This window comes from Aethalodelphis obliquidens, unplaced genomic scaffold (assembly GCF_003676395.1).
Source record: "Aethalodelphis obliquidens isolate GAN/ISIS:26980383/991018 unplaced genomic scaffold, ASM367639v1 scaffold17, whole genome shotgun sequence".
NCBI lineage: Eukaryota > Metazoa > Chordata > Mammalia > Artiodactyla > Delphinidae > Aethalodelphis > Aethalodelphis obliquidens.
The window spans coordinates 2540639-2567327 of record NW_020837961.1 but is presented as its reverse complement, the minus strand read 5'-3'; the positions used below and the strand labels follow the sequence as shown (position 1 = coordinate 2567327).

Below are 26689 nucleotides of genomic sequence, written 5' to 3'. Positions count from 1 at the left end.
CTATCCCAGGGACGGGGCCCTCAAGCAGCCATTACCCCCGAGGAGAAATGGCAGTAAATGGCTCCAGCCTACGGGGTATTCCGCACGCAGGGTGGTTGTACCTGGTACTTTGGAAGCTGCTCCTTGGCGTGTGGTAAAGATCCCCCGGAAGAGCCGTGGGAAGAGAGGCTGCCGCTGCCACCGCCTTGACAGCACTTGGCTGGCGTTTTCGTGGGGACGTCCTCCGCTTTCTGGGTGAACAGGGAGAGGAGGGTAAACACACCGCCCCCGCTGAGCGTACCGGGCTCCCCAGCACACGCTCACTGGGGGCCCCTTTCTCACATCGTTCCGTTCTGTTGAGCCTCAGCTGCATAGAAAAACCGGGACGTTGTTGTTTTCTTTTTAACGAGGACAAAAGAGTGGTTCCTGTGAGTCTATAACATTTGGAAGAAGAAGATGCTGAGGAGGGTGATAGAGGTGGTGGGTTATGTATTAAGACTATTCTCTTTATTTTATTATTATTATTATTATTATTATTATTTTGACAGCACGGCTTGCAGGATCTTAGTCCCCTGACCGGAGACTGAACCCAGGCACCCTGAACTGGAAGCGCAGAGTCCTAACCACTGGACCACCAGGGAAGTCCCCAAGAACACTTGACGTTTCGATTCATGTTCTAAAATCATCGATGAGATCTGACCTCTGTTCTGGTTGTTAGAGGGTTTTTTAGTACTAGGTAGAGTCATAATCTATAAAGTTGATGAGGATACAGACATTGCTTCAAAGTTAAATTTTCCCCAAGCAAACGGAATTGAGAAGGCAGAAGTATTTATTCATTTGGAAAGACCAGCATGTGCTTTAATGACACACCTCCCCCCGCACGGCTTTAGAGAAAGTCATGAGGTCAAGCTTGTGAAAGATGAGGACAAAATGCTGGAACAGGGGCTGCTGTGATTACACAGCATGTGAGGCAACACGGCCTTCAAAGGTCACGGCTTGTAGAGGATTAGCTACTACACGTTCCCTACATGGAGTTCATGGCAGATTTTTATGACAGTGACACAGAGGCATAAGGATACACCTTCACTAACGTTTCCCTTCCTCCTAGGCCAAGATACAGTACTCCCTACAGAAGCAGCCTGTACCCTCCGTGATACGTTGTTTCTATCCTGAGTCTTCTTTGCTTTTTTGTGCGTAGATTTGCTTGGAAAAACATGAATGCAAGTGCAGCTTATCTAATCTCCAGTGTGACAGTCACACTGATGGTCGAATGCAAATGCCTGCAGTCACGTGCCTGCTGCTGACTCCTGACATTTCGTGCCTGCCCATGGGGTGGGGGGCTGAAGATGGGGGAAGAACAAGAGGAACAGGAAGCCTGCCCCCAGCGGTCGTGGGCGGGATGGCAATCCACGGCCCTGCAGGGCCCGGAGTGACACGCGGTCCACACCCGCCCCACACTGCTGGGCCCACTGGCCGCGCCGTCCACAACTGGCGACAGCTCCCGGTACAGTGAGCAGAGCCCCCGCTGGACTCCCTCTGCAGCCTTGGGCAGTTTCCAAGCCTCCCCGGGCCCAGCTGCCTCTGTGAGGAAATGAGTGCGTCCATCCCAGGAAGCTTCTGTTCCAGACTCCGGGGTCATCATTGCTCCTACAGACAGGATTCCGGTTATTTTTGCAAACCGGTGAGAATTTTTTCCCTCCACCTGCTACCACCATCAGGAACCCTAGTGACGGAGCGTGGGTGTGCAACTACACCATCTGTGCAAGGCCTTGGGGAGACAGGAAGTGATGTGGGAAAACGGGGGGAAGCCGTGTGCGGTCCACCAAACGAAGGGCCGAGTGCTGGCTCACCTGAACTAATACCAATCTACCATGGCAGCCTTCGCTGAATCACCGAGAGACTTCTCACCCCCTGCTCCAGCCGCCCACCTAACAAGCCCAGCAACGGCTCTAATGATTAGCTACCTGGCCAGCTTCCACGTGAGAGCACCACGGGATCCGCACAGCTAAACCGCCTTTAACCAGACACTTCCTTCCCGCAGAAACGACCGTATCAGAAGCGGGACGAGACCTCAGCCCTGACGAGACCGAGACCCTGACATAAACTATTCAGCTACTTAGCTGCACATTCTCTAAACTGCCAGGATTCGGTCAGTACAGGTATCAGGTTACTGAACATGAAAAGAAGGAACACAAAGGGATGTATTTAAGTTGTAGACATCTGAGTAACTGCTGAAAGGTGACAAGTCAGAAGTACACTGGATGGCCACCCAGAAGACTCACAGGGAGGACTAGACCCTGCTCCTGCCTGGACACATCACCCTACCTTTCCCATTCTGGCTCCGAGGCATCAAGAGCTGCTCTGTCCCCACTTTACCCACCCTCAGACCTCCACGCCCCATACCACCACCACCAGCACTACGACCACCACCATCACCTCTGTCACCGCCACCATCACCTCCATCACCATCACCTCCATCACCTCCATCACCATCACCTCCACCATCACCTCCATCACTATCATCACCTCCATCACCACCACCACCTCCATCACCATCACCACCACCATCACTTCCATCACCATCGCCTCCACCATCACCTCCATCACTATCATCACCTCCATCACCACCAACACCTCCATCACCATCACCATCACTTCCATCACCATCATCTCCATCACCACCACCACCCTCACCTCTACCATCACCACCGTCATCATCACCACCACTACTACCCCCACACCGCCCTCCGCTATAAAAAGGAGATAAAACTTCCTTGGTCAAACAGGCTTGGGTTGCAGGCCCTTTTGCAGACGACAGTGCATGTTAGCACCCTGCAGCCCCGTGGCCAGGAAAGCGCTCCAGTTCTGTCTAACCCAGTGCTATGTATCACCTCTTACTATCTATGGGTAATACCAGACCTTCCCTTCAGGCGAACGCTGCATGAATTTTAGCATTCTCAGTTTTCCCATTAACGGTACACACTTGGCATCAAAATCCTACTGGATTGCAACTTACCAGCAAAGTCACTTCTGGTAACGTCTAAAGTACGATGCTTAGCATCTGCACGATGACTCGCTGTAACGTCTAAAGTACGATGCTTAGCATCTGCACGATGACTTGCTAACAGTCTCACCTGTGTATATTAACAAGAACGCAAATGGGGTGGGCGGAGGGACCTCTGCCCGTGTTTCCTCTGAACCACTGACGGCGCTGTGCAATTCAGCCCGAAGAGCAGGCAATGGACGAACAAACAAAAAGGACGAAAGCGAATCCATAGTTCCTACCTGAGCTGCCGCCTCCTCGATCTTGTGAACAGCTTTAGAGTCAAACAAGACTTGTCTGCCTCTCCTCTCACAGTCCTGGTAAACTATCAGGCGAATCTCGTTCAGGTCCAACTCCGAACAGGACCAACTGTGGATTCACAAGAGAGAAAGGAGTCGTGTTAGCGGCGACGCTCGGGATGGTCGCAGACAGACAAGTCTCCCAGCCGGTGTCCGCCTGCACACGGAAGCCCCAGTGTGCAGAAGGTGTGATCCCCACAGACCCGGGCACACGGCCCTGTCTGTGGACTCCGATGGGCCAGTGCCCACGACCAAGGCTGGGAAGGCTCCTGAGATGATAAACCACTGGAGAGAAAGCCTCTCCTTCCAAAGCAACTTTGGGCAGAGACATCAGGCAGGAGCGGCCAGGGCTGTGGAGGGAGCCGAACCCGGCGCCTGGGTTCTGGGGGCGTCACAGCTGAGGTCAGAGGCTCTGGAGCGTTCAGGCCTCTGCGCCATCGGGCCAGGAACCTGCAGCCTGTCAGGGGAGCCCTCGCTTTTCCCCTCCCACCCACCCAGGCTCAGGACAAACAGAGAGGGCTCACATGTCCTGAAACTTAGCCTTTTCTTGTATCGTGGCTGGTCTGACACAGAAGTTTGGAAAACCAAGTGCATCACGGTACAGCGTCTGAATGGCGGAAAATGACCATCGGCGATAAAGCCAACCCAAAGCCACTGGGACAAAACTGCTCCGAACGCAGGTTCGTTCTCGAGCAACAAGTGAAATCAGAACGCGAGGACTAAGAAAGGGCAACCATCGAGATGCTCCGCTTTGGGCATCTGCAGTTACGTGTCTGTTAACCAGTGGACACAGATCTGAGCGCCTGCTGTGTAACCGTCACTGTGCTCGAAGCTAGAGAGCGAGCAGTTGTTCAACGAAGCAGACTCTGCCCCTGCCCTCAGGGAGGACACAGTTCAGTGCGGAACACTGGGCGAGTCCTCACGTGTAACTACAGATGTCCAAGGGCAAGAAAGAAAAGGATGTGGTAAGACTCATATTTTCAAGTTTAAGCGGTGCTGGGGAGCGGCAGGGAAGTCCCTAGGAGTTAAGGAAGGGACATTTAAGCAGGACTTGAAGAAGCAGGAGTTAAAGAGAGGTAAAGTGTGGGAATGAAGGACACAGCAGGAAGAGGACGGGACGGAGGAGATGCAGGAAAAGACAGGCAGAAGGAGACAGTGAGCTGCGGAGGGCGGTGGGCAGGGGGCAGCAAGGGCCAGCTCATCCCTGAGCGCAGGCGAGCAGGTCGGGGAACTCAGCCTGCACTTTCGAGAGGTCAATTTGCAGCTCTAAGGAAAACAGGGCTGGGGTGGATTAAGACGAGAAGCAGGAGGGCCAGGTAGAATTTACTCTTCAGAGCTTGGGCCCTTCAAATCGAGGCTAGAGAGACGGCAGCCGGGGGGAGGAGAGGGGACGGGTACCGGCGGCAGGTTCAGTGTGGACAGAGGCCGGCGGGCGCCAGGCGCTGCGAGCACAGAAGAGGAAGGTGGTGGCAGACGGAGAGTTAGAGGACAGACAACATCACACTGTAAAACTAAGAGATGGTGTAACAGAGTGAAGTCACACACATGTGGATACAGATACACATCCTCTGAGATCCGTTTCTCCATCAGTGCGACGGACATATTAACGCCAAGCTCGCAAAGCTGCCGTAGAAATTAAATGAAAGTGCTTTACACAGCGGCTGACACAGGTAAGCGCTCCGAAATGCTAATAATTACCGAAAGAACCGTTCATGCTAACGACTTTTTAGAAACATCGCTACAGCAGCTGGTCCCCAACCACGAATTGCGCATCACTGGTCCTCTCCTCTTCAGGCTGTGGTAGTCAACACAGAACACATGCTTTTCGGGGAGCAGATCTGTTGTCTTAAATCCTTGTCTCCAAAACATCAAGTTCTGGTTGCACCTTCTCAACAGCCTGTGCTCTAAGCTGCCAGGCCCAGCAACCTTGGTGCTGTTTTTTTTTTTTTTTTTTTTTTTTTTTGCGGTACGCGGGCCTCTCACTGTTGTGGCCTCTCCCGTTGCGGAGCACACGCTCCGGATGCGCAGGCTCAGCGGCCATGGCTCACGGGCCCAGCCGCTCCGCGGCATGTGGGATCTTCCCAGACCGGGGCACGAACCCGTGTCCCCTGCATCGGCAGGCGCACTCCCAACCACTGCGCCACCAGGGAAGCCCTGGTGCTGGTTTTGATACAACTCAGCAAGTTTGTTTCAGAAGTTGATCGTCTCCTGCTCTCGGTCCAGGCCTGGCTGGTTGGACACGTCCCCCTAACCCACACTGGGCTGCGCAGTCGGGGCCTGTTTTTAGCCGTCGCAAGCTGAGAGCTGACCTGAGGACCGAGTCACCAGAGGAAGCAGAGGGGAGCCGTCAGCCAGCTGTCACCCCAACCCGACAAGTCCCGAAGGAACCATGACATTTCACACCAGGTCATTAAAAACACCCTCTGCAATTACTAAAGCACAGTACACAGGTCGAAGTGATTAACATCGAAAAAGCGACAAAGATTTCATGGCTTTTTGTTTTCATGCTCAATCTGTTTTGCCCCAACAATGATATCTTGTCAAAACAGCGTTATCATTTACAAAGCAACCTGCTCAGTCCTTATTTCTGAGGGTTAACGGTGACTCAAATGTCAGTCGAACTGAGGACAGCCCCTCTGGAAGAGCTACAATTTAATAATGATCACAACACCCTATAAAACATTTCACGTGATTTTTCAATTTAAAAAGATGAAAAGAAAAGACGTGGGAAAGGAAAACCATGTATGTCAGATGGTCCAACTTTTTGACCATCCGAATACTTTATAAAGCATTTTCTAAAATACGAGGAAAACTCTATTTTTCTTCTTGCACATGAATAGCGTCACTGATTTAACACCTAATCGTAATTCTGGCGTCCCCCGTCTCTGACCTTAGAGGGAGTCACAGTCCAGTCACCCGGGACAGGAAATGCAGGCGGTTAAACGATGCTTCCGAAGGAAGCAAGCTTGGGTCCCCCCTGGGCTCTGGCCTCGCCGCGCGTCACAAGGACGACAGGCGCTCAGGTGCGGCCCCCCAGCATGCTGCGGGCTCCTCCGTGCCACCCTCGAGTCACCCGTGGCCACAGCCGTACATATTCCCTTCGTGCCCACACTCACCCCAACCCCCAGACACCGTTCCTGGAGCTGTGCTGAGGGCGACTCTCTGCAGGATTGCAAGAGGCTGAAAAATGAGCCTTGGGCCTTTGCCGTAAAATGTCTGGCTACAGCTGTAGAGACACTTACTCTCATCAGAAACACCCTGTGTCTTGGCTTTTGTTGAAAGCAAGGGAAGATCACTGCCCCTGGCATCGGGGGACACGGTGTTATTTGTCTACTTTATGGTCACAGCTGTACGACCTGAGGCAGAAGAAAATAAGACGGTTTGTCTACCCTTCCCTACTGTAAAATTTCAACAGAAGTACTTAGATAGACCCTTTCCAGTTTTAAAATTCCACGATGTGAAGATTTGCCCGGTTGGAACTAAACCAGATCTTGTTTCTGGAACTGGTCATCAAGAGCGCAAAGTGAGGGACCAAAGTCTCGGTCACTTACCTGAAAGGTGACAAGCAATAATCATTCAAACGATTGTAAGTAGAGAAACAGAATCGTCTTTAAGGAAGACGTAACCATGTGCTGCGGCTGAAGTGTGTCCCCCGAAAGAGAGGTCCAGTTCCTAATTCCTGGTACCTGTGAGTATGACCTTGTTTGGAAACAGGGTCTCTGCAGATGTCATCAAGGCGAGGCCATCCTAGATCAGGCTGAGCCCTGATCCAAGGACTGGTGTCTTCTTAAGAGGAGGGAAATCTGGACACAGACACAGGGAAGATGGCTGTGTGATGTCAGGGGCAGAGATCGGAGCTGCGGGCTACAAGCGCAGGAAAGCCAAGGAATGCTGGCCCTCGGGGGGTAGGGGGTGGATACTACAAATAAGAAATGTCCTTATTCCTAAGAACTTGAAGAGGCAGGCACGTCGGTGACCAGAGAAAACAAGAGGACAAGGAACAGGAGACGTGCCCGGGAGAAGCAGCGTCTGGACTGGAAGGAGTGAAGGTGGCCAGGCTCGGGCGTGGCGGCGAGTGGGAAGTCGCTGCAGGCCGAGGGCAGGGCACAGGCCCACGGTCGAGTGGCACGGCGTCCAGGGCTGGGGCGGCTAGGCTAGGGCTCTTGCAGCAGGACCGCACAGAACTGGGAAGTTCAGGACTTCCGGAGCAGGACCCTGACTGCTACGTCAAGGAACATGTGTCCGCTCCACGAGCGATGGGGTGTGTGCCATTCCAGCCTCCTGAGAGAGCGGCTGACACGATCAGACCTGTGCTAGGAGAGGACTGAAGCTGCCTGAGAAACCATCTTCTGGGAAATGGAGAGGGGCCTTGACCTGCGCACCCAGGGTTTCCAGGCCTTGTGCTGGCAAGGACCAGGCCAGGAGGTGTCAGGTTTGCTGCAGTGATTTGTCCCCCGGGACCTGCAGGGTGGGCGTCGGATTCCTCCCCTGAACATTTGCAGGAATCAGGCTGGAAGTGGGCTCAGTACGTCCGGTGGAACCACGGTCTATGAGAGAAGAAGCCCTCAAAAATATTCTTCCTCTGGCTCTCATGCAAGGAAACAAAAATCGTCAAAGTCAAGTTCACGGGAGGAGTTGAAAGACCGTCTTGTGATCTGAGAATGTGAATGTTTAAAGAGTCAGGTATGCTAGGGAACTTTAAATGGTCCAAGAAAAAGGAATATGAAACACCACAGAATCAACAAAACCGACAATGACGGTCACAACAAAGACTGGCAAACACCATCCATCCATCCGCCCAGCAGCTCCAGGCCCTGGGTACAGCCACTGCTCCCATGAACTCACTGGCTCAAGGTGACGTTTTCCCGCCATGAAAATAAAGGATCAGCAGGGTGAAGGAAAAAGGGAAGTTGTGTTTGATGAGATGGCGACCAGAGCTCACCCCGCCAGCACAAACGTGTCAGCACAAATGTGTGCTACTTCCCGCCCAGTAGCAAGTTATTTATTGCAAGAAAAAAGAATTATGTAGATACGTGGCAGTAACATATTTGGAATTCTCTTGTTTCTTTTTTCCTAGGTTAGTAGCTCAGGAAGATGGCTAGCAGGAAAAGTAATTTGCAAATGAGCTGATTTGTCTTTCTTCCTCTCTTTTGCACTGGTACAACTTCAGCTCCACAGACTGCCTGGTTTTTAGTTTCAGAAAACCTACATAAAAATTCACCTCTGAATTGCTGTCCTGGGGTCAAGAGCATAGTGAAAAAGTACTTAAAGATTCAGATTCTCATCAGGGGCTTTAATACATAATAAGAACCTAAAGGTACAGTTTTTAAACGATTCCAATTAAATGTACCCCGCTGTTATTTTCCAATATTTATTTTGGATATTGGCTGCAACTTTTTTTTGTCTTTAAGAAAGCAGGTGATAGGGCTTCCCTGGTGGCGCAGTGGTTGAGAGTCCGCCTGCCGATGCAGGGGCACGGGTTCGTGCCCCGGTCCGGGAGGATCCCACATGCCGCGGAGCGGCTGGGCCCATGAGCCATGGCCGCTGAGCCTGCGCGTCCGGAGCCTGTGCTCCGCGGCGGGAGGGGCCACAGCAGTGAGAGGCCCGTGTACCGCAAAAAAAAAAAAAAAAAGAAAAAGAAAGCAGGTGATAAATAAAGGTAAATCCTTTATTGCTTTTGTAAAAGAAACGTGGACTGAAAACATCAATCCCCACTGTAGGCAGCCTGGCTTGGCAAAAGCACTGTAACCTGAGCCCCAGTGACCACGCCTGCATCCGGCCTGACCAGCTGCCATGAAAGACACCGGGCAGCGAAATCAATGAGATCGGTGCCTACCTCAAAATGCTTACAATCCGACATGGAAGGGCCAACGCACAGACCAATCAGTAAACGCTACCGTCACGGGGATGGAGATAAACATCTACAGAAGGAAGGAGAGGTCAAGTCTGCCTAGCGGGGGAGAAGCGTGGGGCGAGGTCACAGACGACGTGACACCTGGAAAATGGGTGACCCTCTAGGGTAGACTGAGCTCCCAGCTCCAGCGCGGCCACTTTCACCCCAGGTGACTCTGGGAAGGCACCGACTCCAAAGCTCAGCTGTCCCCCAATGCAGCCCTCACCTGCCTCACCAGGCTGCTGGGAAAGACAGAGAATAAGGATGAAAGTACTTTCATAACTGTAACGCAGGCCTCAAAGGTGAGTTCAGATACACGGTCCCTTAACTGAGATCCTTGGGTCCAGATGTTTCAGAATTCGGAATTTTTTTTAATTTTAGAAAGAAGCTTATACCACATATTATATAACAGCTCCTTTAGGGCCTGAGGTGTAATCAAACCCCAACGTCGAACAAATTAGAATCTCACCAGCCCAAGTGATGAGTGTTTATGCTAAACGGATTATCAAGAGACTATCAGGAATAGTTCAGGTCAGTTTCAACTTTTTTTTCAGAGGTTTTAGGATTTGGGGGCTGTAGGATAAGAGGTTGCTGCCCAGTGTCAAGGCCAGAAGTCCCCTCTACATCACCCCAGATATGAGCAGTCCTAACGAGCTGGCGGTGGAGGCTGACGCGTAGGGAGGCCGCCGGTGGCCGGGGGCACGGTTCCCGCCGAGACAGCGCTATGAATGTCCACGCTGGTCACGAGCTCACACCACACAGCCTTCACGTAATATGTTCACACAGCAAAGACAGAACATCGTGAGTCACCACACGGCCTGAGGTTTGGGAGCTACGAACAGGGAACTGTGAAACACTGAAGAGGAAAGACAGATCCCACCCATCCTTCCTGAGCTCGGGGTGACGTCGAGTAGGACTCGGAAGCAGGTGGAGTCTGTGTGGCGCTCCCGGTCCCCACAGCCCCTGGCCGGGACCAGGCTGCATGCCAGACGCCTGGCCCCCTGCCCGGACGAGCACCTGACCCCAGTGCCCCCTCCTCCGTAAGACACGGACTGCGGCCAGAATGACCTCCAAGGTCTCAGCCTTCCGACTCTTGACACAAACCATCTACTGGGTGTGCAGGGTACAACTCAGAACAGGTGACCTCAGCCGGGTACGAGGAGGACAGCCACCTTCGTGGACCAACTTCCATCCCTGCGTGGTACCCCTCGCCTTCCTACAGGGAGTCTGCACTGTGATACGGAGGCAGCACAAACGCACCTCGAATCAGCAGAACGTTCAGAGATTGCTGGCAAAGTCTGAAGGGGAAAAGCGCAAGTTCTCTAGAGGCAAGAGTGACGCTGAGTGGGCAGGTGTCCCTGAGGGGCACTGCAGCAGCCAGGACGCCGCCCTCGCTGGCTTCCCAGGTTCTGTTGTGGTTATCAACAGGTTCTTCCCTTTCTCCTCTTTAAAAACGTACAGAATTTCTAACTACGGCTCATATTTTCCAAAAGCGTTCCTTGAATTCTTAAAAGAGCGCTACTAATTCTTTTCCTGTGTCTAGAAGCTAGAAGCTATTTTTTTAAAAAGCAGCTTTGCGATCCACCTCCACGCATACATTAATTCACTATTCCCTGAGCTAATTCTTTCACACTCTTGTCAGCATAACCCAGACCATCAATATGCATCCCTGTATCCCAGAACGGCCGAGATGTCATTTTCACCTCCGCTCAAAGCTAACTTGCATCAACATGATTCCATAGCTTTTCCTGAAGGGAAGGTTTCCCAGCCTCCCCTCCACCCAGGGAAACCGTCTTACTCATAACAGGTAAGTGAATGAATTTCGAAGTAAACACTCAAGACATAGCCTTATACATGAGCTGATTCTAGATCCACTTAACTTGCACACAGATAAGGTAATGATTCTTTTTCCCTAGAGGTTTCTAGAGGTCAGTTTTTCTAGAGGTTTTCAGAGGATAAAAGCATGATTCTTTCCATAAGATCTTGTGTTTGCAAAATGGGAAAGTCAAACTAAGTAGAAGCTGTACCTATGTTTGGTCGTAAACTATTATCCCTAGAAGAGATGGGTATAGGCGAGTAGGTGGGGGAGGAGTGGGGAGGCAGTGCTGCAGGGCAGGGGCCAAAATAAGGAAAACAGAGAGAGAGTGGGAGACAGAGTGGGAGAGAGATGGGTACAAACACACATACTCACATACTCTTTGACCCAGCAATTCCACTTCAGGAATTAATCCTACAGATCAACTTACATGGGTCCAAATTGATTACGCACAAAAAGGGATCCACTGCAGCACCATCTGGAGCGGTAAAGGACTGGAGCTAAGTGTTAGCATGGGATGGTACATCCCTACAATGGGGTGCTACACGGATACAACCCCGAATGGGGAACTCTCCTCATGTGATGACAGAATACGCGCTAGGACATCACTTTAACTGGAAAAAAGAAGTATATAAAACGCTGTGTATAGAAAGCTACCGTATGTATTTTTGAAAAGGAGACACAAGGAAAAAACTCTGGATTTTATTGTATTTGCACAGAGTGTGTCTAGAAAGACATGTAGCTGTAAGCCTGGTACCATCTGGAGCAGGGGGCTGGGTTGTTGGGAGAGAGAAGCAAGTGGGCCCCTCCCTCCAGGGCACAGGGAGAGGGCTTCCTGACACCACCTGATGCACGTCTGCCAGGGCCGCAGAGCAAGGGAGCTGCAGGCTCGGGGCCGGGCAGCCTGCGTTTGCGCCCTGCCTCCTCCCAGCCGTGCGGCCTGGCAAGCACCTCCCTCTGTGCTCCTCGGCAACCCCCCACCTGCAGAACGGGGATGACAGCGGGACCCTCCTCACGAGCCCTGACTTGAGGGCTAACTGCATGGTGCTTATCGCAGAGCCAGGCCGCTGGTCAGCGTGCTGCGGGGATTCACTGAGCCTCTGCGGCTTTGGGGACTTCCCTGGCGGTCCAGCGGTTAAGACTCTGGGCTTCCACTGCAGGGGGCGCGGGTTCCATCCCCAGTTGGGGAACTAAGATCCCGCATGCCTCTCGGCACAGCCAAAAAAATAAAAATAAAAAAGTTAAAAAAAAAAAAAGACACTGTGGCTTTTGAATATTTAACCGTATGACTGTACTCTCTCTGGAAAAATTAAAAATAAACAATGAAACTGAGGAATACAGCAGGAACACTCTTTCTTTAAATCCATCCAAGACTCAAGTATTGTCTTAAGACAGACAAGCTCAATGGCAGTTTGCTCCAAGAAGCTTCTGAAGCTGAGGCCTGAGGCAGTGGGTGAACTCCCTCAGGGAAACGACCTTAATGGATTCAGGGCCTTCAGATTCCATTTCAAACCCGTAGTTCGGCCTCAGACAGTGACGTTTAGTGAGCTTCCTTCTCAGCATCCACACGCCACATTCTCCTGCCCCTTTTCACCCCCTGCTTCCCCCAAAGACACGATGACGTTTCTAAGAAAGTGACGCCTCTTCTCATGTATCCAACCTACTTACAGCTTTCAGTTTGTGATTACCATTCCAGGACTGTACTGAATTGATTTCCACCACATTAAATAACTGTCCATTTTTACCGCATAATCTCAGAGACTAGAGATGCTAGTTCCAGAAGGCCTGACGTCTGGGTGCAGGCAGGGAGGCTGGTGGTGAGAGCCACAGGGCGCCCAAGAAATACCCACCTAACTCCTTTCCAGAATGCACCTGAGCTGGCGTCCACAGATGCCCTGTGAGAGCGGGCACTACACCACGTATTTCATGCTGCAGTTAGGAGACTTTAATAAGGCTGGAACCAGTAAGTGGCAAAGGCGGGACTCGAACCAATGTCTCCTGACCCCAAACTCTGCTCTCCCCGCGCTGCTGGGCCATCACCTCCACACCACGAGCAAACCACTCAGCGTCACACGCTCTGCATCCCAAGACCTCCCTGTGCGTTTCCCTCTCAGGGTCTAAAGAAATGCTACATTTGAAAAAGAAAAATGCTGATGATACAGTGTTAAGACTGAGAAACAGAACACGGGATTATGTATAGAGTATGACCTCAATTGTGTAGCAAAAATGTGATCAAGCACTTTTTGAAAAGTTCACAAAAACGTCAGCGACTCGTATCACAGACAAAGGATTAATCTCCCTAATAGATAAAGAACAACCAGAAATCAATAAAGATTTGCAAACCAATGGAGAGGTGGGCAATGGACACAGACAGTTCACAGAAAAACAAAAATAAGATGGTCCTCAAACACAGGAAAAGATGCTAACTCTCACTCTTGGAAAGAGAAAAGCAAATTAAAGTCATGCCCCTATCAGATTGGCAAAGATCCAAAAGGTAAGACAGCCCACATGAGAAAAATACAGGCAGAGGCACAGATCGGTGCAGGTTCAGATGGAGGGTAACTAACTGGTCACAGCTCTGAGAGTCACCAGTATCGTTAACCTTGGAACTCCGATCCCGCTTCTGGAACTAAACAGACGGAAACGTGTGATTGTAGCTTGTGGGCTAAAAGCAGAGAACTAGAAACAACTGGAGAGAACACGGGCAGGGCAAATTCCATCCCTCCTGCTGGATGCACCCAGCAGGACACGGTTGGGGTGGGGGTGGAGAGCCGGGTCCCACGGCCAAGTCCACACAGAGGGAGCAGACCCTGGGGCACACACTCCTCCTCCTGTGGAAGAAGGAAGGATACATACTTGTATTTGCTTACTTCCGCACCAAAGAAATGTAAAAAGATTCAGTTTAAGCAAATTGAGTTTTTAAAAAGTAGGAAGGGGAAGAATAGTTCTGACTTCTGATTGCAAAACTCACTAGAATATTCGGCTGACCCAGGTAAGGAGCGACCTTAGTTTATCAGGAGTGGGTGTTTGCTCCATTGGTTCTGAAAGGGAGTTCCAGGCCTCGCGGTCCACGGCCAGCCACGGACAGGCGTGGGAGGAAGCCAACAGAACACGCCAGGAGCTGGGCCCACACCTCCTAAGCTTGGTTTTTTAACTGAACGGCCAAGACGGTGGATGAGCTGGCCTGGAACTGCCGTCCCTGGCTGGGCGGAGAAGGCAAGCCTCGCAAAAGACAGCGCTGGGTCACGGTCCTCCAGAGGCCAGCTGTCGGGACCTGAGGCCGGAACACGCGTGATCGCTGCGGAAAGGCCTTGCGGGGGAAGGGGAGGAAGGGCTCGTGCTCCACGGGGGTCGCCACGAGGTCTCCGTGACTCCACGACGTCGGTGGGGAGGCCCTGAGCCACGCTGGCCAAGGGGGCTGGAGAAATGGCCCCCTGCCGCTTCTCACCCCCCCCGCCCGCCTGCACCAGGGGGACGCCTGGGACCTGTGTCTGCTGTTCCCGGCATCCAAACTGTCATCTCTTCATCCAGAAAAAAAAGTCCGTATAAAATCTGTCCAGGAATCTTTAGAACAGCACCATTCACGAGGCCCAAAACATGGGAAAAACCACACGTCCCTCGCTGGATAAATAAAATCCAGCCTATCCACTCGACAGAATACGATTCAGCACTAGAAAGGAACGAAATGCCATTACATGCCCAGAACACGGGTGAACCTTGAAAACATGACGTAAACGTAAGAAGTCAACCACGGAAGAACATACGACATGATGGACTGTACGCTGCTGCTTACAGGAAACGTCCAGAACCAGGCAAATCTACAGAGACAGACAGTAAATGAGTGGCTGCCTAGAGCTGAGGAGACCGGGGGACGACAGCCAACTTCTGTGGGGGGCGGTTTCTTTCAAGGGCCGTGAAAATGTCCCGAAGTTGATGTGGTGATGAGTGTATAACCCTGAGGACACAGCACATCCGCTTAAGTATGGATAGACTTCAAATGGGTGCATTGCAGTAGTGAGTGACATCTCGATAAAGCTGTTTTAGAAGAAAACGAGATTCCACTTACATTCCCCTTTAACCGACCCTGCTCCAAGGGTGGTGTGCAGTGAGGACAACCACGCGCTGCTGGTGGGAAGGGAGTCGGGCACTAACTTCGGAGAATATTGAGTAAAGCCAAAGGGTCATATTTCCTAAAACTTAAACTCCATTTCTTTCACCCTATGAAATCCATGCAGATGTGCAGACAGGGACACATGTGATACTACTATATGCTGCAACATTGTATATGATAGTAAAATTTGTAAAAAAAAAAAAAAGAAAGAAAGGTTCATTAATAGACTAACAGATACATAATTTGTAGCATATTCACACAGTGGAGTGCTATAGTGAATTTGGAATTAACACACTAGAGTACATGGAGTTATACAAACGGATCTCAAAAACATACAGCTGTATAAAAAAGTAAGCTTCAAAATAATACGTACAGTATGATGTCCACTTTAAAACGTTAAATACGTGTAACCCAGTACGATTTATGGATACATCCCAGCCAGTAAATGACAGATATGCAGAGGAATGCGAACTACCATATTCAGACCGTGGTTACCTCTGGAAGGAAGGGAGGGAGATGGGGCCCAGGAAGGATGATGCAGGAAGCATCATCTACTTCCCTAATGTTTTAGTTCTTTTTTTAAAAAAATCATACATGTGAAGCAAAAGTGGCAAAATGTTAAGATTTAAGAAAACTGGGCTGTGGTTACACATATGGTTAATATAGCATAGTCTGCACTTTCGGTATGACGAAGATTTCATAATAAAATGAAAGCGTTACATGGCTTTTAAAATGAGAAAAAAAAGAAATTTATAGCAAACTAATAAAACTGATTACCTGAATGGGATGGGGAAGAAAAAAGAGGTAGGAACGACAAGATTCAGATGTATATTCTTTGTTGTTGAACCAAGTGAATGTATTATGTCTGAAGACACGGAGATAAAATGCTCTTCAAAATGTTAAGGAAAAACGCTCACGTTCATACCCTTTAAGAAGTGACTTAGGAACCCAGAGAAGACGTTAGGGCTGGAGGCCTGCTTATCTTTGCCTCCAGGTTCCCAGCAGAGGCCCAGTTCTGACGAGCGGCACACTCCTGACTGCTCTGCCCGCCCACTGGCCTCCCGGGGAAGAGGAATCAATTCTGATGGACAACTTGCCTTCACTCTTTGGCATCCACCTGCCTGCAGAGCACACATGCTGACCTGGTCCTCAACTCCCGGCCTCAGGTGCACGGGGCGCGTCCCGCGTGGCAAGGCCGGGGCGTCCGAGGATGCTGAGAACCAGTGAGCAAGCGGTGCTGACTCCTGAGCGTCGACAGGCCACGGCCCCTTGTAACCCACGCTGCCTGTTTCCCACCTACCTGACCAATTTCTGTGTCTCAATTTTCAAATTCTGTTGGGGAAGGAAAATGGGTCTCCTTCAGACTTCCTCCAAGGAAAATGCCCTCCCAAGGAGACCATCAGATATTTGAACACAAATAGGGTTGTAACGTCAAAAACTGGAAACCTTCACATCCATTCAGAACATACCCAAGATTTTTGAGGCCATCAATTTCAGATACTACAAAGTCATTAAAAATTGTCTTAAAAATGTTTTATTGGGCTTCCCTGGTGGCGCAGTGGTTGAGAGTCCGCCTGCCGATGCAGGGGACATGCGTTCGTGCCCCGGTCCGGGAAGATCCCACATGCCGCGGAGCGGCTGGGCCCGTGAGCCATGACCGCTGAGCCTGCGCGTCCGGAGCCCATGCTCCACAACGGGAGAGGCCACAGCAGTGAGAGGCCCGCGTACCACCAAAAAAAAAAAAAAAAAAAAAAGTTTTATGGCCATGGGGAAAACGTCGTGGTATAATAAGAAAACAGATTTTATATATATGTATTATATATATATAATATATATGTAAAATACATATATATCAATATATGGTTTAGTTAATACAGTGCAGCTTACATCCATGTACCAAAAATTCAAGGAAATAAATCAAAGTATTAATAGGAGTAAAAATTTGTGTGATAGCACTGCTAGTAATTTAGGTTTTCATTTTTATATTTGCTTGCATTTTCCAAATGCTTTGTAACAAAATTGTACCATTGTGATAATCAGAAAAAATGTTTAAGAAAAGTATTAAAAATAAGTTTAGTAACAATATAAAAGAAAAAGATGGAGGCATTTAAAAAGGAGAATGCAACTAGCCTGACATGAATGCAGCCATGTTCTGAAAAATATACCTGTTAAAATATTTTTTAAATATTTCATATACTGGCAATTAACAAGTGGAATTTAAAATTAAAAACACAATACTACTTATATTAGCATCCCCCCACCAAAAGAAATAGTTAGGTATAAATCTAACACAATGTGTACAAGATCTATATGAAGAAAACGACAAAACTCTGATAAAGAAAATCAAAGGAGAACTAAATAAATGGAGAGATATTCCATGTTCACGGGTGGAAGACTCAAGGCGTCAGTTCTTCCCAAGTTGGTCTAAAGATTCAATGAAATCCCAATCAAAATCCCAACAAGTTACTTTGTGGATATCGACAAACTGGTTCTAAAGTTCACGTGGAAAGGAGGCACAGCACCCAGGACAGCCAACAGGACATTGAAGGAGAAGAACAAAGTCCGAGGAATGACACTACCCAACTTCAGGGCTTACTCCAGTTACAGCAAACAAGACAGCGTGGTCCTGGTGCAAGAACAGACAAACAGATCAACAAAGAAGAGCAGAGGACCCAGACTCAGAGTCACACACACTCAAATGACCTTCGACAAAGGAGCAAAGGCAACACGTTGTAGGAAAGACAGTCTTTCAGCAAACAGTGCTGAAACGAGTGGACGCCCACACTCAGAACAAAGAATCTCGACACAGACCTTAAATCCTTTACAAAGTTTTAACTCAAAATAGATCACAGACCCCAAATGCAAGACTTTAAAACTCCTAGAATAACACAGGAGAAAACAGATGACCTTGAGCATGGTGGTGACCACACAGAAAGGCACGCTCCATGAAAGAAACAGCTGACGTGCCGGACCTCATCAAAATTAAAACCTCTGGTCCGTGAAAGACAACATCAAGAGAAGAAGACAAGCCACAGACTGGGCGAAAATATTTGCAAAAGACAATTCCGATGAAGGACTGGTATCCGTAATATACAAAAAACTCGTAAAACTCAACAATAAGAAAACAAACAACCCAATTTAAAAACGGGCAAAAGACCTGGACAGCTCACAAAAGATGTACAGATGGCAAATCAGCACATGAAAAAGGTGCTCCGCAACATATGTCATTAGAGAAATACACATCAAAACAACGAGATACTACCACAGACCCATTAGAGTGGCCCACATCCAGAACACTGACAACAGCAAGTGCTAAGAGGCTGTGGAGCAACAGGAACTGTCGCTCACTGCTGGTGGGAACGCAACCTGGTGCAGCCACTCCGGAAGTTTGGTGGTTTCTTACAAAACTAAATAAGCTCTCACCTTACAACTCAGGAACCATACTCCTTGACATTTACCCAGAGGAACTAAACGTAGGTCCACACAAAACCCTGCACGTGGATGTCTACTGCGGCTTTAGTCACAACTGCCAAAATGTGGAAGCACCCAAGACGCCCTTCAGTAGACGACTGGATAAATAAACTGGTACCTCCAGATGATGGAACATTATTCAGTGCTGAACAGAAATGAGCTATCGAGCCATGAGAAGACATGGAGAAGACTTTAATGCATATGACTGAGGGAAGCCAACGTGAAAAGGCTACGAGCTGCATGATTCCAACCAAATGACATTCTAGGAAAGGCAAAACTATCGAGACAGTTGAAAAGATCAGGGCTGCCGGGGGGTTAGGGGAAGCATGAAAAGGCAGAACACAGAGGATTTTTAGGGCCGTGAAACTACTCTGTATGACACTCTATTGATGGGTACGTTTCATTACACGTTTGTCCAGACCCACAGAATGAACGCCACCAAGAGTGAACCTCAAATGTAAACCGGGGTTTGGGGTGATGATGATGTGTCAATTGCAGGTTCATCCGCTGTAACACATGCTGACGGTAGGGGAGGGGTGAGTGAGGGGCAGGCAGGAGACGGGGGCTCTGAACTATCTGCTTAACTTTCCAGGGCACCTAAAACTGCTCTAAAACATAGAGTCTATTTTTATAAAAATTCAGGGGTCAAGGGGACTTTTAAAATATAGGAACTCTGAGTAATAAGCACTGGTTTTAAGTTTGCAATAGGATTATTCTCTGAAGATCATTTAGACTGCTAGAGAATTCCCTGTGAACACAAGAACCAAGGACACGTTCCTTGAGCTTGCATGCGGCCGCCGAAGTCTCTGTCCCTGGTTCAGCAGAAGCGCAGGCCGCCTCCCCTGGGGCCCGTGCGCCCACCTGGGAGGAGGGGGGCCTCGCACCGGGCTCTGCAGAGCCTACCGTGGTCCTCCATCAGCTCTCGTAAAAGCAGTTCACACGAAGGCAGCAGTCACTGCCTGGAGAGAACAATGGTTAGACACAAAGAGGCTCCGTGGCAGGAATGTTCGTTCTCAAGCAAAGGCCAATGGGCGAGAGGCTGGGGGGCCGGCAAGCTGCGCCTTCCTCTCACACCGCAGTGCGCAGCTGCAGGCCCGACCGCCCACTCACGGGCCCGCGGAGGACCGCCCACTGGCTGCATCCCTCGGGCATCACTGGTTACGGTGCGCGCCAAGCATGTTCCTGCCTTAGGAGCTCTGCACTTACTCCTCCCTTTCCTGAGAATATGCTTCCTCAAATGCCCACGTGGCTTGCTCCCCAGATGAGACGGTTATGACTCCCTCGGTTGCCAAGGTCCTCACGTCTGTCTGACATCCCTGGGTCCCGTCGGTTCCTGACAGACAGTCGGCATGTTGGAGCTGGAGGGGCTCAGACACCCCCTCTGGTGGTCCCAGACCTGACTCTTCACTAGACCTAACCCCAGAGGCTCTGCGTGTTTGTTTGTAATGAACAAAGCTTCCCAGGCTCCACTTCCAGGAATTGGGTCCGGTGGATCTGAAGTGAGGTTCAGGAATCTACATTTTTAAGAACACATCTTTGGGGATCACCCGCCCGGTCCACCACTTTAATTTCTTTTAGAAGAGAAAACAGAAAGACAGAGAGATGAGGTGACCACCCAGAAGACACAGCGAGTTCCAGGGGGAGATGAGCCTGAGATGGTGAGATCAAGGCAGAGCAGATCCCAGATCAGAGGAGCTTTCCCTAAACCTGGCGCCACATTCTATGTTCTCACATGTTAGGAGTGAGTTTCTTTAAAAAATCACTAAGTGGAAAAACTAGCTTAGCTCTACCAAGGTTTCGGGTTTTTTTTTTTTTTTTCTTTTGTTTGCCTTTGGGGAGGGGGAGGCATGAAAGTGAAAGAAAATGTCATAGTGAGAAAAAAAAAAAAGACCGCATTTTAATTCACATCTGTTCTGTGAAGACCCGAGAGTAGTGTTTTGTGGGTTATTTTTAACCTTTCTGAACTAAGAAAGGTCAGAGAGTAAGAGGAGGAGGAAACCCTTCAAGATGTAAATGTCTGATGGATGCGCAACACTCCATATAAAGCCGGGATCCCACCAAGGGGAGGCGCGTTGCCGGGAATCCCCCGGCTGGGTCCCCCTTGGTGAGGTCTGGCTGGGAGTCTAATGACATCAGGCGGGTCACGGGTTATCGCTCTCACCAGCTCCCACGAGGCCTGCTTCCCCTTGTTCAGCGGTTATTCAGCTTCTGTTACTGTAACAATAAGGCGATAAGGCGAGCCTCAGCCTGACTCACAACAGGACTCACCAGGAGACCCAGGAGCCGTGGCCATGCACCCGGCCAGCAGAGCTTGGGGAAAAGCCTTCGGCTGCCGCCCGGCGCCTGCCTGTGGACCCCACAGCTGGAGGGACCTGCCTTCTGCCTGGAACACTGTCCCTCTCCACACGGTTCTCTACGGTGACGAGTAACAAGGGCTTCACCCTGCCTGTCGTCGATACTTATCAGAATAAGAGCCAGACGGAGTGTCAGCCAGTTGGCAGCTTCCATGCGGCAGCCCCCGTACGGAGGCTGCTCTGATTCATCCCTGAGAGATGTGGCCTCAGAGATGAATGTTCTCTGAATCTCAAGCAGCAGGGCTCTGCAGCAACTTCTGCATTCCTGCAGCCATTCACTCATCCTCAGATGACACCTCGAAATCCCATCCACCAACCAGTGCAAACAGACTCTCTTAACGAGGCAGAGAAAACCTCGTGGCACAGGAAGTCAGCGAAAAGGGAAGGCAGGCAGGGAGGTCAGGGAACGTGTGGGGCAATGCCCAGGCATCTGGGAGAGTCCCCCCGCCCGCCCCCGCGTCTGCAGCCCCCTGTGGAGTGGGTCACCAGCACGGGGCTGTCAGCTGGCCCGGGCGGGGCTCTGCCTAGGCCCTGCACTCAACCTGTCCGGCAGCTCCATCTCCTAAGCAGGAAGGTTTTCACGGTGTTTCTAGGTGGAAAGCACAGTGAACACCCCCCCGCCCCTCCCCACCCCAGCCTGCCTGACCCTCCCTTTAGTAGCCTTTTACTAAAATCTTCAGAACCCCAAGTACCCTAAACAAAGACGGTGGTGCAGTCACGGGCAGCGTATCTCCGTGAGGCGCGCACCGAGGAAAACACAGCCCGGTTTCTGTATTTGTCTTCTCCGTAAGATCCTTGCACAGACAAGCGAAGGCTCTACCTTTTTCAGTAAAATTAGCTCATCCAAATCGTAGATCAATCAGAGATCTACACTCATTACTTCTGCTCCCTCCGTCCTGGTGACCGTAAAGCAGTACAACGGATCTCTTCTGAATCTAAATGTCAAGATGTGAAACTTCAGGCACCACTGACTCTGAAGGGCTGTTTCAGTTCCTCCTCGGCATGTGTGGGGTACACTTTTCAGGGCCAAGATGTGTCGAATTTTCTCCTGCCATCAGAGAAACAGCAGCTCATGGATAAACATGGCAAATCCTCCCAGAGTCCGCATATAAGCAGCCCTATGGATGTATCTAACTTGCTGGGAAAGCTGGGAAAATCAAGTTATTAGCAGCTTTAAGAAAGCAGATTGGAAGCAATTACATTTGAAGCCCAGCATCGTAGTTCGGAGTTCCCAGGTCTGAAATGTTTCATTCCACAAGAACCACGGAGGGAAGATCGAACGTTTCTCTCTCTGCCCTGCACTGCGCCAGGTTTACACCGTGCCACTGTTAGGTACCTGGCACCTCTCCACCGTGTTTGTGGTATCTTTCTCTTCACCTTTGCCTAAGTGGAAAATCATGAGGAGAGAAGGAAAAAGCGAAAAGAAGAAACTGCTCATCAGCGTGCTCGGCTAAGACGACCACCCGAAACTGTGGATTTAAGGTAACCCAAGAGCAAAGCAGGCGTTGGGAGTCACACCTGGCTGGCTGCCACCTGACCTGGACACACAGACAACTCGTGAGCACTTGGGTGCTCAAGCGCCTAACGATGATTCACTCCATCCTGAGACCAACCCGAGTCCCAGAGAAACTCAGGAAACCAAGCACAGTACTGCACACAACGCACACCTTTTCCAGGCTGTACAAAGGGGAAGAGAAAGTGGGAAAGGGACCAAGACAACTGGTCCAACGAGAGATGAATTCCAACTAAATGACACACACGTCACCACGGTACAGAAGTCTAAAAACGTCTCAGCACCTGAGAAGTAAATCTAAAGGAAATTAAACTAAGGAAAGGAGCTAATGGATGTGAAAACTTCTTGTTAAGTTAAAAGTACTGTTTACATAAAAATGATTAAAATCCTGCCTCAAATAGCAAATTCACTGAAAGTGAGAAGCAGAAGTTCATACCGAAAACTTTAGAAGTTCTGTAAGAATTGGTGTGGCCCTGCACGTCGCCACCTTCTCATGTGGGTGCCACCCCTGGAACCCCAAATACCTACTTGGGGGAATCCAGAATTGCCTGAATAACAGGAATAGGAAGTTCAGAAGGTCCTGATGTTACCCTGTACAATCTCAGAGAAGGAGAGAATTTCAGAAGTAGTCTGAACCAGCTACACAGCTGAACAGTTGAGAGTGAGACCCAGGAAAGGAGGGGACTCGCCAGGGTTACACGGCCTCCGGGCAGCAGAGCTGGGATCAGGATCGGATCCAGATCAAGACTCGAGACAACTGAGTGTCAACCCACCACCGGCTCCTCCTGCCACTCAGCCGTCCTTTCTAGATGAGACACAGACACGGAGAGCACACAAGTGAAACTCGTATCTGAACACTCACGCGAATCTCTGTGACCGAGTGGACAGCACGGGATTTTCAATCTATGAGCGCCTACCCTGCGGGGGACTATATACCATTTTACTAAGTTTCCATTGAAGAAATACAACAATTTTTACATGACAGAAATCATATGCTGATTATCTGTCAACCAAGAACGACCTTTATGGGATAAACAGTTTATGAGTCATAGTGATTTTGAGAAAACTTGTACAAGGAAAAAAGCAGAAACATTTAAGCGAATTTAGAAACTTACACTAATCACGAGAATCAGAGCTTACTCTTTGGCCCTCCTCACTGTCTATCTAACTAAAATTTTGGAATGAAATGCACTTCCCAAAGAACTTTTCTGTTTCACTGAATGCACTAAAATTCTTTACAAGTAGTGTTTCAATTAAGAGCTACTACTAATAAAATGAATGAATTCTTCCAAAATGGATGAAATAATCAACCTAAAAGAATACGGCAAGTCATGGAAGCAGCCTAAATGCCCACTGACAGAGGAATGGATAAAGAAGATGTGGCACATATATACAATGGAATATTACTCAGCCATAAAAAAGGAACGAAATTGGGTCATTTGTAGCGATGTGGATGGACCTAGAGATTGTCACACAGAGTGAGGTAAGTCAGGAGAAAAACAAATATCGTATATTAACTCACATATGTGGAACCTAGAAAAATGGTACAGATGAATGGGTTTGCAGGGCAGAAATAGAGACACAGATGTACAGAACAAACGTATGGACATCAAGCAGGGAAAGCGGCTGGGGGGTGGTGGTGGGATGACCTGGGAGATTGGGATTCACATGTATACACTAATATGTATAAAATGGATAACTAATAAGAACCTGCTGTATAAAAAATAATAAAATAAATCAACAAGAGTACAGAATGAAAACCAAAATAAATAAATAAGTTATATGGGCAAAAAAAAAAGTATGTAATTACTGATTACCAAAGATAAAAAACAACGTGTTTTTCTTCCCCCAAAAGGTATTATTAAATTTACGGTGAAGTAATTGAGAAATATGTACCACAGAATTAGCAGGAGTTTGGAATAAAGCACTATTTGCACATCAGGAAAAGAGGAGAATACAGCCAGAACAATGCTATTCCTTTGATGGGCTGCATCAGGAGCCCCGGTTCATCCCAGCGCCTTCCTTCCTGCCCGTGGAAAGGATTTTCCAGAAGAGGAAGCCCGGGCTCTCCGTCACCACCCACCTCCAGCTGGAGACGCCCAGCCCTCCACACACCGTCCAGACTGAGAAGTGAGGCCCCTGGCCCTGCGCCCCATCTGTCAGCGTGCTGATCCTTCGGCGCCGCACCTCCTTTCCCCGACAGCCCCTGTGGGACCACAGCTCAAGCTTCCACACAGGACAGGCGGCACCGCTGCTTGCAGGCGGCTCCAGCAGCGGCAAAGGAAGGGTCAGGAGGAAGCACAGGGCAGCAGAATCCAAACAGCCACTAGGAAGTGCCCATCCTCTACTTTTTCCGTAAAGGGAGGACGTGTCTGCACACCTACCAGCCACCCCGTGCCTGTCTGCAAACTCAAGTTTCCCATCAACACGCTTTTATCTCCCTGGTGCCCAGTGAATTACAGAAACATTTCTCTGAGATTCTGAGATAGAACTGAAGTTTCAAACCTGTTGTCGAGTTCCGGGGGATCGGTGACCCTTCCCACCCCGGCGCACTTGCAAATCCTCGAGCGCGCAAGTGTCCCGTGCGGCTGCCCATCGCTCACACCCCCGGCCGCGTCCCGCCGGCCCCCCGGCCGGGCTGTGGTCCTGGCTGAGCAGCCGCACATCTCCTCGGCAGGCCAGCCCTCTTCTGGGTGGTCCTGACTCTCCGCGTGGACCTGGAAGGTCCCGTTGTTGGAGGATTTCCTCAGTGACCAGCTGTGCTTTAAATGATCCCTGCGCTCCCCGTACGGATGCGGGAGGTGACACGAGCTCCCCGGCTGCAGCCTACTAATTTCCTCTTCCAGAAGTTACACAAAAACAAAACAGGAACATTCGCTTGTTAGGTAAATTAAGCCCTCCGATGATTTGGGAAGTCAGATGCATCCCTCACACTGTAAAACACGCTCTCAGCAAAGCCATTACAATCTGACAAGTCCAAGTCCCACTTCCTACTTCTGTTCCTGGGTTTGTGCTCCGGTTACAAAGGACAAAAACACTCAACCGGCTGAGCAGCTCGGACTGACTCACTCCATCTGTGGCCCTGCTGGGGATGACGTCGTAGCCAATTAATTCATCACAAGACCTCTGAATATGGCTCACAGGGCTCACAGGGCTGTGAGAGAAATGCAGTGACTCGCCTTCAGCTGCAAGGTTGTTCTGACACTGGCCACCACCCTGTGAATGGCTCTCCTGTGACCAAGTGTCAGCTGACAGGTCCTACTCTGCAACCTTGCAAAACGGCCCAGAGCAAGGGAGAGAGATGGTTACCCTCAGCAGACGGACGTAGGGCTTAATGCACAGGGGGTGACATGGGGGCGGGTGCGCAGGGACGCATTCTGGCTTTAATACCAGTATAGAATTTAATTTATTTATGCAAGAAAAGCAATAATAAGCTGAGAAGCCATAAACCCTCACAACTCTTGCACTGGATTCTTAATTCCTAAGCATATTCAAGCTGAGAGAGCCCTGAACTAGCAGAACCCAAGAACAAAAGCAGTTCAGTTTTGACTTCTGACATGAATATACTTCAACTGTAAAATGAGAATAACACTATGGTATCATATATCAATATGATATATCTGTGATATATTGATATATACTGATATATCACATACTTCAATATTTTATATGATACATATTTTATATTTTTGTTATATTTTAAGAAATATATTTTATATGATAGTTATATTTTATGCATTTATGATATATTACATATTTCCATATGATTTTTATGATACATATTTTACATTTTTGTTATATGTTGTGATATATATGCTATTTTATGATACACATTTATATTTTACACATTTTATATGACATATCGATATATCATACGTATCAATATGATTTTTCCATAGTATTGTGAATTCATGGAAAAAATAATTTTCTCTTTTAGAAGAAATAAAAAGCACTGGTCCTTAAAACACAGGTCAAGTCTTGATACAAAAAACTACAAGGGTCTGTCCCAACTTGTTTTCCTCTTGTCATCCTGGAATCTGGCTGAAGAAAATATTAACAGAGCCCTAAAATCTGATGAGCCCTCAGCTGGGTCTTTAGTCTGAGTAAATAAAATCCATACTTCATGGCAAGACAAGAAAAATTTAAAGATAAAATGTTCCTCTGCCCGTGTGGGCCTCCTTGCTCCCCGCCGGCAAGCTCCGTGTGTCTG

The 26689-nt window shown here is 49.3% G+C and overlaps 1 protein-coding gene across 11 annotated transcripts in view; it reads right to left on the bottom strand.

The window, feature by feature from the left end:
- FNIP2 (folliculin interacting protein 2) overlaps window positions 1-26689 on the bottom strand; it is a 139297-nt gene that overhangs the window by 78112 nt on the left and 34496 nt on the right. For 4 of the 11 annotated variants that reach the window (XR_003434931.1, XM_027116845.1, XM_027116846.1 and 1 more), the window contains exons 1-3: window positions 24985-26028; window positions 3265-3391; window positions 102-230 (exon numbers count right to left, since the gene is read on the bottom strand). Coding sequence is in view for 8 of the 11 variants with exons in the window: in XM_027116845.1 (XP_026972646.1) it covers window positions 102-230; window positions 3265-3391; window positions 24985-25145 (417 nt within the window). In the remaining 3 variants the exon portion in view is untranslated. Of the gene's footprint in view, window positions 1-101; window positions 231-3264; window positions 3392-24984; window positions 26029-26689 lie in introns of those variants that run through there. The other 7 variants (XR_003434929.1, XR_003434930.1, XM_027116844.1 and 4 more) reach the window with 4 other exon arrangements.